This window comes from Marmota flaviventris, chromosome 9 (assembly GCF_047511675.1).
Source record: "Marmota flaviventris isolate mMarFla1 chromosome 9, mMarFla1.hap1, whole genome shotgun sequence".
Lineage (NCBI taxonomy): Eukaryota > Metazoa > Chordata > Mammalia > Rodentia > Sciuridae > Marmota > Marmota flaviventris.
The window spans coordinates 14631569-14648828 of record NC_092506.1 but is presented as its reverse complement, the minus strand read 5'-3'; the positions used below and the strand labels follow the sequence as shown (position 1 = coordinate 14648828).

Sequence of the window (17260 nt, the reverse complement as noted above, 5' to 3'; positions counted from 1 at the left end):
AAGTCAGAGGACAGGGCCTCACAGTTGCTTTTCCCCTTTTTATTAAAAATAGACCCAAACACTTTATATATCATACAAAAGTTTCTTTCGCTGGTGGCAACCACAGGAAAGACTGGTCCTGTGGTGCTGATGATCCACCTCCCCTCCAGGGGACTGGGTCCCAGGGAGCAGTGGTTGGGCCTTGAAGAATGCCCATAAAGACTGCTTGCTCTGGAAACAGCCAGCTGAGGGTGGGGGCTGTTCCAGGGGCAGCTTTCCCCACCCCACCCAATGGCAAAGATTAGATACTCAAAAGTGCCTCTTTAGTGCCAAGGTAAACTAACAAGTGGAGTGAGATGGAAACCCCCTGTGACTTTATTTCCCAGGGCCTGGGACTTGGGTGTTTCCTCCCATCCCTATCCCCATCCCCTGCCCTGAGTCTGTTCTCTGCAAATGGGAGTGGGAAGCTATTTGCCCTCAGAGACTCTAGTCTCCTGGTGTATGAGGCCAAAATTTCATTCCAACCTAAACTGTTTCTTTGATATTCTGTGACTTAGGACCTCTTAGCCCCATAACCCAAGGTTTATCCTTTTCTCCACTCAAAAAAAGGGAGGTCAAAATCCTGATTCCTCCCATGATCCTCTGCCTGAGTCCACACCCTGCCATCACCTCAATTTCCAGGAACTTGGGAATAAAAGGGCCCACAACCATCCCTTTTTTCCCAATTCTGTATTTCCCTAACTGCTGCCCACTCCTGAGCCTTGAACACCCCTGGGGTACCCCAGGCCCCTGTTCCAAAGGGGACCTGGTAATGATGTGGTGGAGGCAAGGAAGGCGTTGGTTGGAGCCGGGCTTCCCCAGGGGTGGGGCAGTGCTCATGCTGGTATGGACAGCTTGGTAGGGCCAGGGGACAGGTGTGAAGAGGGTGGGGCATGCGGAGGAAGGGCATAGCCTGCCTGAGCCCCCTCAGTCCCAGCCATTGTCCTTCACCATGTGTGACATTTCAATGATGTACTTCCCTTCCTTGTACTTCTGGCTGGTCTCAAAAGCTTGTTCCTGTGGAGAGCAAAGTGGGTGAACACAGGACAAAGCTGTTCCCCTCCAGGCCCCACCACTGTATTACCCCTACCCAAGGCCCCTGATTCAGTCCAACCCACTTTCCAGCTCCCTATTTCCTTGGACCATGCAGAGATCTGACATGTGGTCACTGGGGCCTGGAAGGCCATGGGGCTGTCTAGAATGTAGCCCTCTTCACCAAGTACTTACATATTTCCAGCCCAGTGTGGTCTTGCAACTTTCACAGAAAATATCTGCTACCGAGTGAAGCCCTGTGAGCAGGAGGCGCTGTTCTGCCGGCCCACAACCCACGTTGACCCTGTCTCAGAAACAAGAAGGATCCAGCCCCCGAACAGCCCAAAGGGACTTCCATCTGGAAAACTGGGGCTTCTGACTTAAGCAATCCACCCCATTATGACTAGTGCCTGGGCCTTTTTTCTCCAGTGCTGTGATTTCAGTTCTGCCTGGACTCTCCACAAAGACCTGCAGACTGACTTTCTGCAAAAAGTCTTTTTGCTTTTGCAAAAGGGGAGGTGAAGCCAAAGGTACAAGATCACATTCTGGGCTAGGGGTGTAGCACTGGTAGAACACTTGCCTAGCATGCGTGAGGCCCTGGGTTCCAGCCCCAGAACCAACCCCAATCATCTCCTAACAGCTGACCCCCTTCATCCACAAAGGAAAATTGTTCACACACAAGCACGCACGCACTAAGAAAGAGGTAGACTCACACGGAGTTAAACAGGTAGGCTCGGCCATGGCTCCCCTGGAAGGACTGTGGAGACAGGACAGACAGTGACCACTGGGTAGCCTCAGCCCCACTGACTGAACCCCTGGGGTGTGGGGAGAGAAGAGCTTTGCTGCCTCATCCCTAGGTGATGTTTGGGCAACCTGTCCTGAGGGGTGGAGTGGCAGACCCTCATTTTAGCATACCTTGGAAATAAGCTCATCATGTTTGGCCAGGTGTGCACGACAGTGGACACAGCTGTAAGTGCGGTGGCAGCGGGGCAGGTAGCTGCGGAACGTCTTGGTGGGAAGGCAGGCAGGGGCCGGACCAGGGTCACAGCTGGGCATGACAGGCTGGAGGACGATGCCCTGGCGGGCTGGAGGGGCTGGCGCTGTGCAGCCCCCACAGAGACGGTCGCAGGTAAAGCAGCGGAGCAGGTTGGCTAGAGCCGTGTTTCAGGGCAGGAGAAATGTGGGGGGCTGCCCGGCCAGGGCCCCCCCAGACGAGAACCAGATAGAAATAGAAGTCACCTGGGAAGAGGAGAAAGTGCATCAGAAGAGCTGTGACCTTATAAGGAGCCACTTATGACTGCCTGGAGGAGGTGGGGCTCAGTTCTCTATGCTTCTCTCCCTGTCATCAACCCTGCTCAGTGTCCAGTTGCACTGTCTCCCTGTTCCCTGGAGCCCCATTCTGCTCTGGCAAGCCTGGCAGCAGTTCCAGGCTTCTTATGCCATAGCTGGGGAGCTGGTCTCTCTCTCCTGGGGCAGTAGCAGCCTCTATGGTTTTCCACTGAGAGTCACCTGCTGGTATGAGTGCTGCCATGGGAGCAATATCCTCTGCAAGGGCCCTGTCCTTGGTGTTCCTTTCTCGTGTGAGAATCTACCCTACAAGCACTAGTAGTTACTATGTCTTGGACTCAGTTGGGGCTTTTGTGGACTCCATTTGCAATGCAGTGGGTTCGTTATACATTTCTTATGGGAGGGAGGGGCAAGTTGAGGTGGTGGGAGCAGCAGGCAGGTGCATACACCTGGCGTCTCCTGGGGGCAGGTTCTGCACTCTAGGACTCTCCACTAGAACTTTATGGATGTCTCCTTTAGTGCCAAAGATGTCACATGTGGCTGTTCCCCAGTTTTGCACTGTGACTACTCATTCCAGCCCAGAAGGCACACCCGACTGACTCCCCAGCCCCTGAGCTCCTCCCCCTTCCCCCTCTAGTACTGATTATGGAACCCAGGTCTTCCCACATGCTAGACAAGTGCTTTACCACCGGGCTACATCCCAGCCCTCTCTTCACTGTCTACTCACTGTTTCCTTATTCCTGGGTTAAAGACTAAGGCATCCCACTGTAGAAGAGAAGATAGCTTTCCTTTGGCAAATCTGACAACTGGACCAATTGGAAATGGGTACCACGTCAAAAAAAAAAAAAAAAACAGACTCCTGGGCTGTGCAGGGTTGTGTGGTGGTATAGTGTGAGAGCAATGTCCACAATAAACAACAGATGGTGGGGGAGAACTCCTTATTTATAAAGGCTATGCTTTGGGGCAAAGGCAGAAACTATTCCCCCTTCTCCCAGGTTCAGGGACAAACAGCTTTGACTCTAGGTGACGGAAGATGAAATAATTGCCGGATTCTGATTAGGGATCTTGAAGATGTTGGTGTCTGCCCACACTCCAGTCCCAAAGTGGCTGAGAATGCTGGAGGCAGGGGATAAGAAGGGAGGTGTCTTCTGTTGGTTCTGATAAGCAGTTGAGGTGCCGCCTTCTCCTTCATCTGCCCGGCTGGCTGTTTTGTATGGTTCAGTCCAATTCTGGTCCAGAGATGCCAGCTGGGTGCTCTGGCAATGCTAGACCACCAAGCAGAGGAGGTGGTGCTGGCTCCAATTGCCAGGGCAAACGGGCTCTCCCTGTCCTGTCCTCTGCAGTGGCCAGAAGCGCCCCAGCTGCTCCATTCTTTCAGTAGGCTGCCAGGCAGTCTCTCCACTAAGCCCTCAAACTGAGACCATCTTCAGTTTCAGGACCTCTTACCTTGGCAGGGGCCCAGGAAGACACCTTGGGCTGAATTCAGGGTGACATTGGGTCTGGCCTCAGGAAACAGGCCCTCCTCGCTAGGAGACTCCTGTTCAGCCTCCTTTTCACATGTTTGCCTTCAACTTTGCCTGAGTTCCCTTCTGAGACACACCACCTTGAAACCTCTACTACTACAGGGGCTGGAGGAACAGGGGCCAGCTTAGGTCCCTGCTCTCAGACTCCTTCCCCAGCCTCCATCCATCACGCCTCCCTCCCTCACCCCTGCTTCCCCAACCAGCCCAGGGGAGGTTGCACAGAAGGCCAGAAAATCACGCAAGGGAGAGTAGGGGTCATTTCTTCTCCCCTCTCTGATTACAGGGAGAAGCAAGTTGGGCAAATGGGTGTGTGGAGGGGGGGGATAAAGGCAAGCTGAGTGTTGGGAAGAGGATGTTTCCCTGATGTGCGATGGGGCTGGACTGTGGGAGGTGGGGGAGAAAAAGGGCTGGCAGAGGGGAGGACTGACAGCTGACAGCAGAGGCACTGAGGCGGAGGCTGGAGGAACCAGGTGCAAATCCCATGCCTCTCGGGGGAAAAAGAGACGGGGGAGGGGGACACCTGCTCATAATGGATGTTCTCATCTGCTCTGAGATTTTTGGCCCCCTGGGCTAACATTTTCGGTATGGTATGGTCCAAGTAATTAGCAGTGCAGCCAGCTCCCAGGGCGGGCTTTGGGGGTCTGCACCAGCGGCAAAACAATAAACAGTGATGTTGGATGCTGCAGCCAAAGTTGCCGGAAAATAAGTGCGGGAATTGTCAGAGCTTGGAGAGGGATGGAGGAGCCGAGAGAGAGAGGAGAGAGGAGCGGAGGCAGCAGGGAGGGGGAAGGGAGGACAAAGGGTGGATGAATAATGCTTTTGCAAAGGGAAAAAAGCAACACGCAGCAGGAAGAGGAAATTTGCAAAGGGGGGAAAATTCATTTGGAGAAGGGCTGCCCCCTCACCTTGAGGTCTGCTCCAGAGATCTCCGTCTATCTCTCTCTCTCTCTCTCTCTCAATCTCTCAATCTTTCTGCTCACTCTTCTCTCTTCTCTTTCGGCTCCTTCAATTGGGAAAGGGATGGGGGTGGGGAAAGGTAGTTGAGGGGCTCAAGACTGAGGCTGCAAAGCTGGACAGCTGCTGGGGGGCCAGAGGTTGTCTCGTTCTGTACCTCGGTCTGTGGGTGAATGTGGCTGTGTGTTGTGGAACTGCATCATAACACTGTGAGTCATCCATCCCCCCACCCCCCCTCACCTCCCACGTCAGAGCAGGGCTGGGAGACACAGGAGGCGGGTTGGGAGGAAGGGAGGGGGCAGGCATCCAGGGACTGGGCTGGAGGAGTGATGCAAGGGAGTTGGGGCAGAGGGGCGGGCGGAGAGGTGTTGGTGCTGGTGATGGGCGAGAGGCAGTTTGTTAAGAAGCAAGGCAGTATGGCCAAGGAGATAGAACCTGGGGGAAAGACAGAGCTGGGCAAGGATGGAGTAAGGGTGGCAGGGCTGGAGGAAAGGAGATAGCAAGGCTAATGAAGTGAGAGATGGATGCAGACAGCCAGGAAGTTCACGTATACGAATTTAACATGATATATTTTCCCACTTCAGTTCAGACATCAACCCTGACACAGGGTAAAGGATGTACTGGTTTTCACGGATGGCAAACTGGGTTGCCAGACTTGCACTATACCAGGTACTTCCAAGCTTCAAAGCATCAGTTTAGTGGTCTGAAGAAGTCATAGATTAAATATGACATTTTGCGTGCAGGAACCTCATATCAACTGCCTCCAAATTACTTGTGCTTCATAAATGGAGACACCTACAAAACTTACATTACATAAAATTCTCTACTGTAAACTTCTAAGGCAGGTCCTCAGGGAAACTTCTCTCTGCATCCTAGGACTGCAGTGCCTAGCGCAGAGCCCTGCGTACAGAAGAGACTTATAAAACAGTAGTTGAGTTGCATCTTCAGATATGGACCAAGTGTATGGCTCAGGCTCAAAGACACTTGAGTTAGAATCTTAGCCCTAGGCACTAGCCAAGTTACTGATCCTCTTTACATCTCAGATTTCCTCTTTTGCCAAATTAAGCTAATAACAGTCATCTCATAAAGGTGCTAAGTAAGATAACCTGGAAGTTCCCAAACCGTGCCTGGCACATGATAGGCATTTAGTAAACAGTAGTTAGTGTTATTTCAAAACTGCATCCTCAATTTATTACCCCTAAATCCATACAGGATTTAATAGTTCATTTATCCTCTCTGGATTTAGAGGGATGAGGCATAAGTCCAACTTGTGTCTTATGGAAAAACTACATTTAAAAAATATTTTTTTAGTGTCAATGGACACAATACCTTTATTTTATTTAGTTTTTTTTTTTTTAACTTGGTGCTGGGATTGAACCCAGTACCACACTCATACTAGACAAGCGTTCTACCACTGAGCCACAAACCCAGCCCAAAACTACATTTTTTTCTTGCTACTTTTTTTTATATCAGCTTTCTGTTAAATCAAATTTGACATAGAATACTTCCCATGGAGTGCTGTCCTGTGTATGTCACTAAAGTATGTGGACCCAGAACATATCCCTTGGGACAAACCCCCCGTTTTTTAACAAAGGTTAACATTCAGAAAGTCGTGTTGTAGGTGATTTGCTTTCATTCTCACATGTAAGGGGTGAGGAAGTTAAGGCAGTGGAATGTGGATAATGAGAGACATTGCTAGATATGGGGAAAAAAAGGAATTCTGAATGTTTAATCAGAGACAATTCTGGAGTTTAAGGTAAATTCTGAGAAGAATGTGGGTACCTCGAGGGATGTTACCAGAGGTTTGGAATTGAGAAGAGGAGCTGGGTAAAGAGAAGAGAGAAGTGGTCTTGTCTGGACTGTAGATGAGAATGAAAACAGAGGAGGAATTTGAGGAGCCATTGTTAAGGAGAAAAAAGGAAGATTAGTTTTTACATTTGGCATTTTCCCCCCAGTGGTGGGGATCAAATTCTGGGCCTTGAACATTCTAGGCAAACATCTTACCACTGAGCCACATCTCTAGCCTGGAAGATAACTTTTTAGGACATGAATTTAAGGTTTGAAAGCAAAAAGGATACCAGTGAATTTAAATTAATTCAAGAACAAAATTATCAAGCATTAGATGGAGAGGAGAGTGAGAAGGACATACAAAAACAGTATTATATTTGGGGGTGGGGTGTAGATAACAGGAGCGCTTGGTGGAAGACTAAAAGTGAGAAAAGAGAGTGTAGGCAAGTACAGATGCTTTAAATGTTGTGCCCTTTTTCTGTGTTTAAGAAACAAAATGGAGAGCGCTCTAAAATGGGTGGAAGAGAGGGTTCCTCTTAAATTCTGCTTGAGATGGTTATACAATATCCAAATAAAGATGACCTTTGGGAAATTGGGAGAAATTGCGTCAAGGGTGAGAATGTGGAGGCAAAGAAACAGACCAGGGAGATAGATTACAAGGAAATGAGGAAAGATGAGACCCAGGGAGAAAATTTTTAAATTTAATTAATTAAAATTTATTTTAAATTCTTCATCATCATCATCATCAGTTTTGCAGTACTGGGGATTGATGGATGCTCTATCACTGATCTACATTCCCAGTCCTTTTTATTTTTTTGAGACAGGGTCTCCCTAAGTTGCTCAGGCTGGACTTGAACTTGCCTCCTGCTTCAGTCTCCTGGGTAATTGAGATTACAGGCATGCTTGGCCCCAGAAAGAAATTTTCTAATTGGAGATTGGATTTAAAATTTTAAAGAATGGCAAACAATCAGTGGAAACCCAGTGGTTAATTGAACAACTAATGCACGCATGATGAATGAATACAATAATTAAAGCAAACTATCAAAGAAAGCTGTGAGAGGTGAGGACAGTAGTGCTTGAAAAGTGAGTGCTAAGTAAGGCCAGTAGGAGAAAGGCAAACCAGAAAATCTCATGCTTCTCAGCCTGGATTCACCAGGTGAGCTGGGATAAAAACAAAAGTACTTATCTGTTTAAAAAAATAAAGTACCTGTAAAATGGGGATGCCAATTATGGTATCTACTGCACAGGCTTCTTGCAAGATTAAATTAACTCACATCTGTCAAGCCCATAAGAGTATGTGGCATCTAACACTACATAACTGTCATTATTATAACCATTTTATAACTGGGCACAGACTCTCAAACTCTGGATTAGAGTTCTACCTCTACAACTGACTGTGAATGCTTGGGAAAGTGGCTTGCCTTAGTCTCCTTCCCAAACTGAAATTGGAGATAATAAAGCTAACTATGCAGGGTGCTGTGAAACAAGAAACCTGAAAGGACTTTCAGGTAAAGTACTAAACAGATGATATTATTATAGCCACCCCCCCCCCCCCGCATACAATGAAAACTTAAAAGTTAACATCAAATATTTCCTATAACACAAGGATTGTACTTAGTGCTTTACATGCATCATCTCATCCAAACTTTACAACTTTAACAGGTTGGGTACTATTATTATCCCCATTTTAGAAATAAGAAACATCTCAAAGAGATGAAGCCTGTGATTTGCCCAGAGTCACACAGTGAGCAAGCAATTCAAGACTCCAAAGACCAGGCTCTTGAGAAGAGGATTATAGATGTGGCTGAACCTGTTGGTTGCGGGGTATACGACTGACCTTGTATAACTATGAGAGATTTAGGGAGGGAAAGAGTCCCCGACAAAACTTCCCGCTCAGTGGGAGAGAGGTTGTTGGGTAACGACTGACTTAAAAGATAACTGGAAAGAATCACTGGACTTTATTCTTTCTTTAAAGAAAAAACTTTCTGAATGGTTTCCATGTGCCAAGCACTGTGTCAATATGGCCTCTGACGGACAGTTTTCCACCTGCCCAAATTGGCTTTGCCAATTTCCCCACTTAATGGCTTGTGAACCAGGCAAGTAGGCCATCGTGGGACTAGCTAGTGAGTCCCCCTCCCTTTCTAGCGGCCCTTTCCTTTCCTAGGCGGCAGGTGGGGCAAGACCCAGCGGCCGACGCGTCTAGGAAGCGTTGGGGCCCCGCGCGGGTGCGTAACCGCCACGCCTCCCGCCGACTCCGTTAACAATGGTGGCCACGCCCACCTAGGCCGTCACTGGCTAACAACCCCTAACTACAGTTCCCAAAGGCCGCGCGGCGCGCGTGCGCATTCGTCCGGCCGGACCGGCACGACTCCACGTCCTAGTGGGCTCCGCGCGGCCGCGCCTCCTCCTACTGCGCAAGAGCGGAACCATGTTTATTTCCGGCGTGCGTCTGACCCAGCGCGGTTTGTAGTTGTGTGCAGGTCGGGTCCGGGAAGGCTCTTGGGGTTGCTTGTTCGTAAGTGAGGCTGTGCAGGTAAGTTGATAAGCTCAGGAACACAGACGCCGACTCCTTGGGGACCTGGGCAGATTTGGGGGTGTCTGCGACAAATGCTGGACCTAGAACTGTTCGGAAATACTCTTTCACGTTCCCACAGGCCTTGTTATCCCCAGAACAATACTGTATGTCAGGAAGTTGAAGTGCCATCAGATGGCATCTGGTGAAAAAAGCTTCAGAGGTTGATTGTCTAACGACACTACTAGTCGTTGGTGGGCCAGGCCGAATATTGTTGAGTCCAAGTCTGGTGTTCTTTGCTTTGCATCCGGATCGCAGACGTCCTTTTCTTGTTGACTTGCGTTTGCGAGTGGGCATCTGTTGCCTTCCCGTATACCAACAGTGTTGAAGCGAACTATGAGGATGATAAATCTGTCAGTCCGTAGTTGTTTTCCTCTAACGCCTGAGTCATTCACTCACTGTATTTATTGAGGTGCTTACAGTGTATCAAGCTCTATTGTGGGTATAGAGATAGGTAGCAAACAAGAATGCCCAACCCTACTTTCTAGTGGTAAACAAAAACATAGCGAGACTGAAGATAATAAGAAATACGGTGAAAAAATAAAGGGTAAAATCAGAAGATTTTGAAGAGGCCTAACTCATGATTAGATCTGATATTTGTGTTGTAGGCACAGTGGCTACACAGAAAAGATGGGAGAGGAGGCCAATGATGACAAGAAGCCAACAACTAAATTTGAACTAGAGCGAGAAACAGAACTTCGCTTTGAGGTGGAGGCTTCTCAGTCAGTTCAGTTGGAGTTGCTGACTGGCATGGCAGAGATCTTTGGCACTGAGCTGACTCGAAACAAGAAGTTTACTTTTGATGCTGGTGCTAAGGTGGCTGTTTTCACATGGCATGGCTGTTCTCTGCAACTGAGCGGCCGCACTGAGGTGGCTTATGTTTCCAAGGACACCCCTATGTTGCTTTACCTCAACACTCACACAGCCTTGGAACAGATGCGAAGGCAGGCAGAAAAGGAAGAAGAACGAGGCCCTCGAGTGATGGTAGTGGGCCCCACTGATGTGGGCAAGTCCACAGTATGTCGCCTGCTGCTCAACTATGCAGTGCGTTTGGGCCGCCGTCCTACTTATGTGGAGCTGGATGTAGGCCAGGGCTCTGTGTCCATTCCTGGTACCATGGGGGCCCTCTACATTGAACGGCCAGCAGATGTTGAAGAGGGTTTCTCTATCCAGGCCCCTCTGGTGTATCATTTTGGCTCCACCACTCCTGGCACTAACATCAAGCTTTATAATAAGGTCAGAGCTGGAGCTAGACTGGTGGAGGGAAGGGTTGCTTTCAGGGTAGGAAGCTGTGGGGAAGTTTGGTAGTTAAAAATGCACACATTGTTCCCTCTCATCTTATTGTTCCTACTTGTATTACTACCACATGATTTCAGAAAAGGCAGTTTCAAATATCTTAACCTCAGATTGCTAAACGTTTTTGTGGACTTAGTAATTAAATTTCCACTTGACATAAAACAGGAAGCGTAAACAACAAAAATAAATCCACGTTAGAGGCTTAAAATCACAGACATATAGCTCAGTTGGTAGAGTGCTTGCCTTGCATGCACAGGGTCCTGGGTTCGATCTCCAGGGGGGGAAAAATCAGACGTTAAAAAAAATGTCATTTTTGGGCTGGGGATGTAGTTCAGTGGTTGAAATGGGTTTGTTCCCTAGCACAGCAAGCACACACACAATCATTTTTCTTGGACCATGAACCAGTTACTCTGTTGTTGAGAAACAGAATAGCCTTGAATCTGTCTGGTGTTTTTGTTTTCATCTTGATCCTTTCTTTTGCAGATTACATCCCGTTTAGCAGATGTGTTTAACCAGAGGTGTGAGGTGAACCGAAGGGCATCTGTGAGTGGCTGTGTCATTAACACCTGTGGCTGGGTCAAGGGCTCTGGTTACCAGGCCTTGGTGCATGCAGCTTCAGCTTTTGAGGTGGATGTAGTTGTGGTTCTAGATCAAGAAAGACTGTACAATGAACTGAAACGGGATCTGCCTCATTTTGTACGTACTGTGCTGCTCCCTAAGTCAGGGGGTGTGGTTGAACGCTCCAAAGACTTCCGCCGGGAATGTAGGGATGAGCGAATCCGTGAGTATTTCTATGGATTCCGAGGCTGTTTCTATCCCCATGCCTTCAATGTTAAATTTTCAGATGTCAAAATCTACAAAGTTGGGGCACCTACTATTCCAGACTCCTGTTTGCCTTTAGGCATGTCTCAGGAAGACAATCAGCTTAAGCTAGTACCTGTCACCCCTGGCCGAGACATGGTACACCACCTATTGAGTGTTAGCACTGCTGAGGGTACAGAGGAGAACCTTTCTGAGACAAGTGTGGCTGGCTTCATTGTGGTGACCAGTGTGGACCTGGAACATCAGGTATTTACTGTCCTGTCTCCAGCTCCTCGCCCACTGCCTAAGAACTTCCTTCTAATCATGGATATCCGGTTCATGGATCTCAAATAGAGATCAGCAAGAAGCCTTTCTTTCTGGGCACAGAGATCTTCTGGCCATCACCAAAGACAAATGGGCTGAAATATGAGAATCTTCTGAGGCCAGCTGACCAGGAAACTAGATTAGTAGAAAACATATTCTACCTCTTAAAACAGATGGTGGTAACCAAACTCTGAACCAAAAGGAGAGCCATGAGAACCATGAAAATATAATTGTTTTCTTAGATCACCTAAGATGCTACTTCAAATTCTCTTAAGACCCTGGAGAATTACATTCTTTCACTTTACTACCATATAGATTTTTTAAAATCACTTTATATTCCATATATAATACTTGCTGTCTCATTTATACAGTATGAAAGTGTGAATTTAGAGGAACTCCTTTCAATAAACTTCAAATTTAAAAAGTTTTTAATAAATATTTTTATCTCATAGAAGTTGGTGTGATTTTTAAAAATTTTTATTTTTTCTTTAAGTGTTATAGGAATGTTATTGGAATGATTTATTGCTCAAATACTTAGAGAAAGGAAAATCAAGAACCTACCTGTAGGGGCTGGGGATGTGGCTCAAGCGGTAGCGCCTGGCATGTGTGCGGCCCAGGTTCGATCCTCAGCACCACATACAAACAAAGATGTTGTGTCCGCCAAAAACTAATAAATAAATAAATATATATATATATATATATATAAAAAGAACCTACCTGTATGTCAAGCAAGTGAGTTTTTTTTATTGTTGTTTATTGATTTTCATGTGGTGCTAAGGATTGAACCCAGTGCCTCACATGTGCGAGGCAAGCCACAACCCCAGCCCCAAGCAAGTGAGTTTTTATGATGGTTCCCCTTAGCATTTAGGTATTGTTTAGTGCAGGATTTACTCTGGAGAATGAAAGAGGCTGGTGATAATCAATGGGATGAGATTTCAGATCTAATTTCCTGGCGGTGGCTTTTTTTCTCTCCATTACAGTTAGCTTTTTTGTTTTTTTTTTTTCCTGTTATCCATTTGATTGGAACCAGGACCTAACTCAAAGTGTAACATTCAGGTGGTATGGTAAGAAGCTGGGAAAGCCCATTTTGATCTCCTGCAAAAGACTGGTGTCCCTAGTTTGGGCATGGATTACTTATGTATCTGATGGCATTCAGCCACTCCTTCTTTCCACAAATATGTAGGTTATTCCACAAATCTATTCTGCCAGGAACCATTCTAGGTGGAAAACATAAAGTTTTAAGGAGCTTATTGTAAAGGATAAACAAATTTAAAAAGGCAAGTGCTATATAGAGGTTTAAATTTGGCTAATATAAAGCTGGGCACTGTGGTGCAGGCCTGTAATTCCAACAACTTGGGAAGCTGAGGCAGGAGGATTTCAAATTCAAGGCTCATCTGAGCAACCTATATCCTGTTTCAAACTCAAAAATAAAAAGGGCTGAGGACGTAGGTCAGTGGTAATTTGACGATAAGGTAGTGATAACGGGAGATTACTACAGATTGGGTGGTCAGGAAAGATTTCCAGAGGACACATTCTGAGTAAGACCTGAATGGCTAAATTACGCTTGCGACAAAAACCTTGGTAGAGGAACAATGTAAAATCCTAAGAAAGGAATGAGCTTAGTGAATCGGGTGAAAAAAACAGCCAGTGTAGTTGAAGAGTATAAGGGGAACCAAGGCAAAGCAGTAAAAGATGAGGCTTGAAGGGGCAGCAAAGACCAGATAATGTAGGGTTTTTATATCAATCAGGGTGAAGGACATAGCTTTCCTAAGTTCATACATGAACACACCACCAGTAAAACTCTTATCATCTACAACCACAAGAATGGAATCCTAATTAGAGTAAGTTATACTCTAGGTATGTATAATGTGTCAAAATATACTCTACTGTCATGTATATCTAAAAGAACAAATAGATTAGGGTTAAGAATGAATTTTATACTAAGAGCAGTGGTTAAGCAGAAAAGTGACATAATCTACATATTTAAAAGATTGGGAGAATGGAGGCAGAGTAGAAGCGAGGATACAAATTAGGATACTGTTGTGATAGTTTCAATGCCGAGAATTGATGGGGATTGGACTAGGGCAACAGGTGAAATTGGTGAGGCCTATCTCTGCTTTGGGATATTCTGAAGGTAAAATAGCTAGGACTTGCTGATGAGAGTAATAAGAAAGATAATGGAATTAAAGATGATTTCTAGGGGCTTAGTTTTTTTTTTTTTTTTGTAACTAGATTGGTTATATGATTAGGGAAACCCAAGGAGGGAGCAAGGGAATAATAAAAGAGTGTTTTGGTATTGTTAAAGTTTGAGCTATTAGTCATTTGTATAGAGATATAACAAATGGCTAGAGTATGAAGAGTTAGGAAAATTAAGGCTGAAGGTTCATGAAAGCCGCTGGCAATATAGAGAGCATTTAAAGCAGCATTATTGGATCAAGTAATTTAAGACTGAAATGAGAAAGAAGCAAAGGATGGAATGAAGAGCCCAAGCAGGGGCTGGGGGATAGGTCAAGCTCTCAATTCTAGCATGTACAAGGCCTAGGTTGGATCCCCAGCACTACAAAAAAAAAAAAAAAAAAAGATGGGGGGGGGGCATACTAGGAGCTAGCAAAGGAGACTTCACTATGGATCTAGAAGCACTGATGTATTTCAGTATTTACTTTGAAAAGATTAATCTTGGAATGGTGGGAGATAAAAGCCCTACTCAAATAGAATGAAGAGATAATATCAACTGAGGAAGTAAATAACTACAGACAACTCCAGGTGCAATGGTGCATACCTGTAAACCCTGCAACTCAGGAGGCTTAGGTAGGAGCCTTGTGAGTTCAAACCAGCCTCAGCAACTTAGTGAAGCCCTAAAGAATTCAGTGAGGCTCTGCTTCAAATTAAAAATGAACTGGGGAGGGCTGGGGTTTATCTCAGTTGTAAAGCGCTTGCGTAGCATATGTGAGGCACTGGGTTCAATCTTTAGCACGGCATAAAAATAAAGGCATGCTGTCCATCTACAACTACCAAAAAAAAAAAAAAAATGGACTTGGGGACGTAGCTCAGTAGTTAAGTACCTGGGTTCAATTCCTGGTACCAAAAAAAACCCCCAAAAACCAAAAAATATAGTCTTTCAAGCTTTGCTAAGAAAGGGCATGGGGAGGTGGAGGAAGTGTTAAGTTTTTTTAGATAGGATGATGCCTCTCCATAGCCTAGATGGAGAGAAATTAATGATGGATGGTATTTTTGGCAGTATTTTTTTCTGCACACTTAAAATTTTCAAGTAACATGTCAAAATTAGGAAAAGCAGATGTGCAAGGGATGGGATTCAGCACATAGGAGAGGATTGTCCTTTATCACAGGGAGAGATTTTTTTTCCTCCCAGTGGGTGGGAGATCTAGGTATTGAACTCAGGGCATTCTTCTCTGCTGAGTTGAACTAAAAGTGACCCTGTGGTTTGCCATCTATAGGCACAAGAAAATGCAATTGAAGAAGGTTCAATAAACATAAGCCACATTAGAAAAACTATAAGGAATAAGTTTTATCTTTTTTTGGTCAAGCTCTGGATTGAATCCAGGGCCTTGAACATGCTAGGCAAGTGCTATACCACTGACCCACATTGCCAGCCCAGGAATAAAACTTAAAACATGAAAAACAACTGGTAGATATATCAAAGTAATATATTTCAAGTATGATGATCTGGCTATATCTAATTGTTTTAGCCTAGATTTTAGTCTGGATTACTTTTCAGAAGTGGCCAGCAGGTTAACCTTATATGCTATGAAATTTCCTTTCTAGGATGTACTTTGCATGATTCCTAACTGAGCAAGAAAATAGAATCTCTCTCCAAACTTTAGGAGATGCCTCTGTTAGTGCTCCTCCAGCTAAAAATGAGTTGGTAATGGCGAATAGTTTAATGTTCCTATTGACCCAGAGGAGTTCAGTACCTGTGGTTGCATGGTGGAAGGCTGACTTTTTTCCATTGAGCCCTGTCTAGCCAGAGTTATCACTATTTACAGGTTCTTAGTTGAAGGCAGGAAAATAAAAATGCCTAATTTGTGAAGTATTGGAAATAAAGTTTTAAAATCCTAGAAAAATATACAACAGAAAAATGAAGTTTGACTTCATCTTAAGAACATGTAGAGGCAGAAAATATAAGAATTGTCTCCAATAATATATATTTTATGATTTAAAGGTTTTAAAAATACTAAAAAAGAACTCTTGAGTGTATTGCATTAAGTGGACTGAAACCTGTAACACAAGAATGAACCAAAATTGATATGTATGTCATGTCGGAGAAGGAACTAAGCTAGTCCCTATTAAACATGAGGCAGACTTCTCCTTTACCTTGCTGTCTAATGCTAAAGTGTCAGAACCACCGTTAAACCACTAACATTGAAACCAAATCCGAGGCCACACAGCAGGATTGATCATATTTGACACATCGGGAACCTTGGCCTCAGAAAATTGGCTGCTGGGGCACTTTTTTGAAGGGCTATTATGTAATAGCCAAAGCTGCTTTCAAATGAGAAACGGCCTCGAGTTGAAGGAGAGAGCATGTGGCATTGCTATTGGGTTCACAGCTGTCTTGGGCTAATTAGGGCAAAGTGTAGCACTGTGATCTACGGAGAGTCGGCCAGCAGCTCGCCAGGGACAGTAGCTATTCTAGAAAACCTTTTCAGCCTGTGTTCTCAAATTGGGTGAGGTCAGGGATGCAGTTGCCCATCCCTGGTGCTGCAGTGAAGGAACTACAGAAATTAAGCGGAATCAACAGCCGGCTCGTACTCTGGGGGCTACCACCGCCTCAGATCGCATGCACTCCCTGCCAAGGCTGGCGCCCGCTCTCCTTCATCTCCATCCCCGGGCCTTGACAGGAGCCTCATCCTACACTGGCTCTTCTAGTTGGGGCGCCCCCCTCCTTGTGAGAGCTACAGCCCAGACCATTCCACTACCCAGGAATTCTTCTGGGACCAGGGAACTTGAGGGACCGAAGACTTACCCAGCAAGATCGTTTTACATAAAGTTTTGGCCATTAGGGGGAGAAAAAAAAACAAAAAAGGATGGTGGGGGAGGAGGCCTACTAAGTCACCTCATCGTTGGCCAATGCGTGAAGGGGCGAAGCAGGAAGACTGAGAGACCTATTGGTAATTGGTTGCTCTAGAAGCCTGTCTGGACTGTACCACACCTAGTTGGAGGGGGTTTGGCGAATTCGAAAGGGTAGCTATTTGCTTTTGAGCGCTTCTAATACACACGCACGATATATATATTTTTTAATTTCCAAAGTTTTCTGCTTGAATACAGCAGGAATAGAAAATAGGACGAAAGAAAAAGGAGGACTCGCCTGGCCGTTTCCTCATTCCTGATTTCCTGCGCAATTCGCCAATCGCCCTTTAGCCGTCGTCCCCGGAGCCCAACTACCTTGCGCGCGCGTTCCCGCTTCTCTGCGTGCCTGCGGCGCTGTGCTCCTGCAGCCAATCAGAACGCGAGGTCGCCGCGGTCGCCTCGGTTCGCGCGCACGCCCCAGAGCGCAGTGGGGGTGGGGACTACGGGTGAATGGGAGAGTGAGCGGGGGCGGGCACGGCGGCGCGAGCCGCATGAATGAGAGGAACGTGCCCCGCGCGAGACGTCGCGCGCGCCCGGGCCAGGGAACCAATGGGAATGCCGGGAGGGTTAGAGAACC

General features: G+C 46.3%; 2 protein-coding genes across 4 annotated transcripts; one reads left to right on the top strand and one right to left on the bottom strand.

The window, feature by feature from the left end:
* Positions 1-331: 331 nt before the first annotated feature.
* On the bottom strand, positions 332-16748 carry Ypel4 (yippee like 4). Of its 2 annotated transcripts, XM_071616150.1 has the most exons (7): positions 16580-16748; positions 12157-12262; positions 4766-4863; positions 1966-2289; positions 1764-1807; positions 1246-1354; positions 332-1035 (listed from the first exon to the last, which is right to left on the bottom strand). In XM_071616150.1, exons 4-7 carry the CDS (start codon positions 2104-2106, stop codon positions 946-948), a joined length of 384 nt encoding a protein of 127 aa, XP_071472251.1. In that variant the 5' UTR covers positions 2107-2289; positions 4766-4863; positions 12157-12262; positions 16580-16748; the 3' UTR covers positions 332-945. The 2 variants fall into 2 exon arrangements, with proteins under 2 accessions (XP_071472251.1, XP_071472253.1); XM_071616152.1 differs by lacking the exons at positions 12157-12262; positions 16580-16748 and adding an exon at positions 4972-5289.
* On the top strand, positions 9029-12049 carry Clp1 (cleavage factor polyribonucleotide kinase subunit 1). 2 transcript variants are annotated; one of them, XM_027944724.2, is made up of 3 exons: positions 9029-9135; positions 9783-10410; positions 10954-12049. In XM_027944724.2, the coding sequence occupies exons 2-3, from the start codon at positions 9805-9807 to the stop codon at positions 11623-11625; spliced, it is 1278 nt and encodes a 425-aa protein (XP_027800525.1). In that variant the 5' UTR covers positions 9029-9135; positions 9783-9804; the 3' UTR covers positions 11626-12049. The 2 variants fall into 2 exon arrangements, with proteins under 2 accessions (XP_027800525.1, XP_027800526.1); XM_027944725.2 differs by having other exon boundaries at positions 9039-9135; positions 9763-10410.
* Positions 16749-17260: the final 512 nt, after the last annotated feature.

Excerpts from the sequence above, each read along its gene's own strand:
- Clp1 (XM_027944724.2), top strand. The coding sequence starts at position 9,805 with ATGGGAGAGGAGGCCAATGATGACAAGAAGCCAACAACTAAATTTGAA. Across the intron at positions 10,411-10,953 it reads ACATCAAGCTTTATAATAAG|ATTACATCCCGTTTAGCAGA; the intron begins GTCAGAGCTGGA and ends TTTCTTTTGCAG.
- Ypel4 (XM_071616150.1), bottom strand. The coding sequence starts at position 2,106 with ATGCCCAGCTGTGACCCTGGTCCGGCCCCTGCCTGCCTTCCCACCAAG. Across the intron at positions 1,808-1,965 it reads ATGATGAGCTTATTTCCAAG|TCCTTCCAGGGGAGCCATGG; the intron begins GTATGCTAAAAT and ends CTGTCTCCACAG. Across the intron at positions 1,355-1,763 it reads GCCTACCTGTTTAACTCCGT|GGTCAACGTGGGTTGTGGGC; the intron begins GTGAGTCTACCT and ends TTTCTGAGACAG.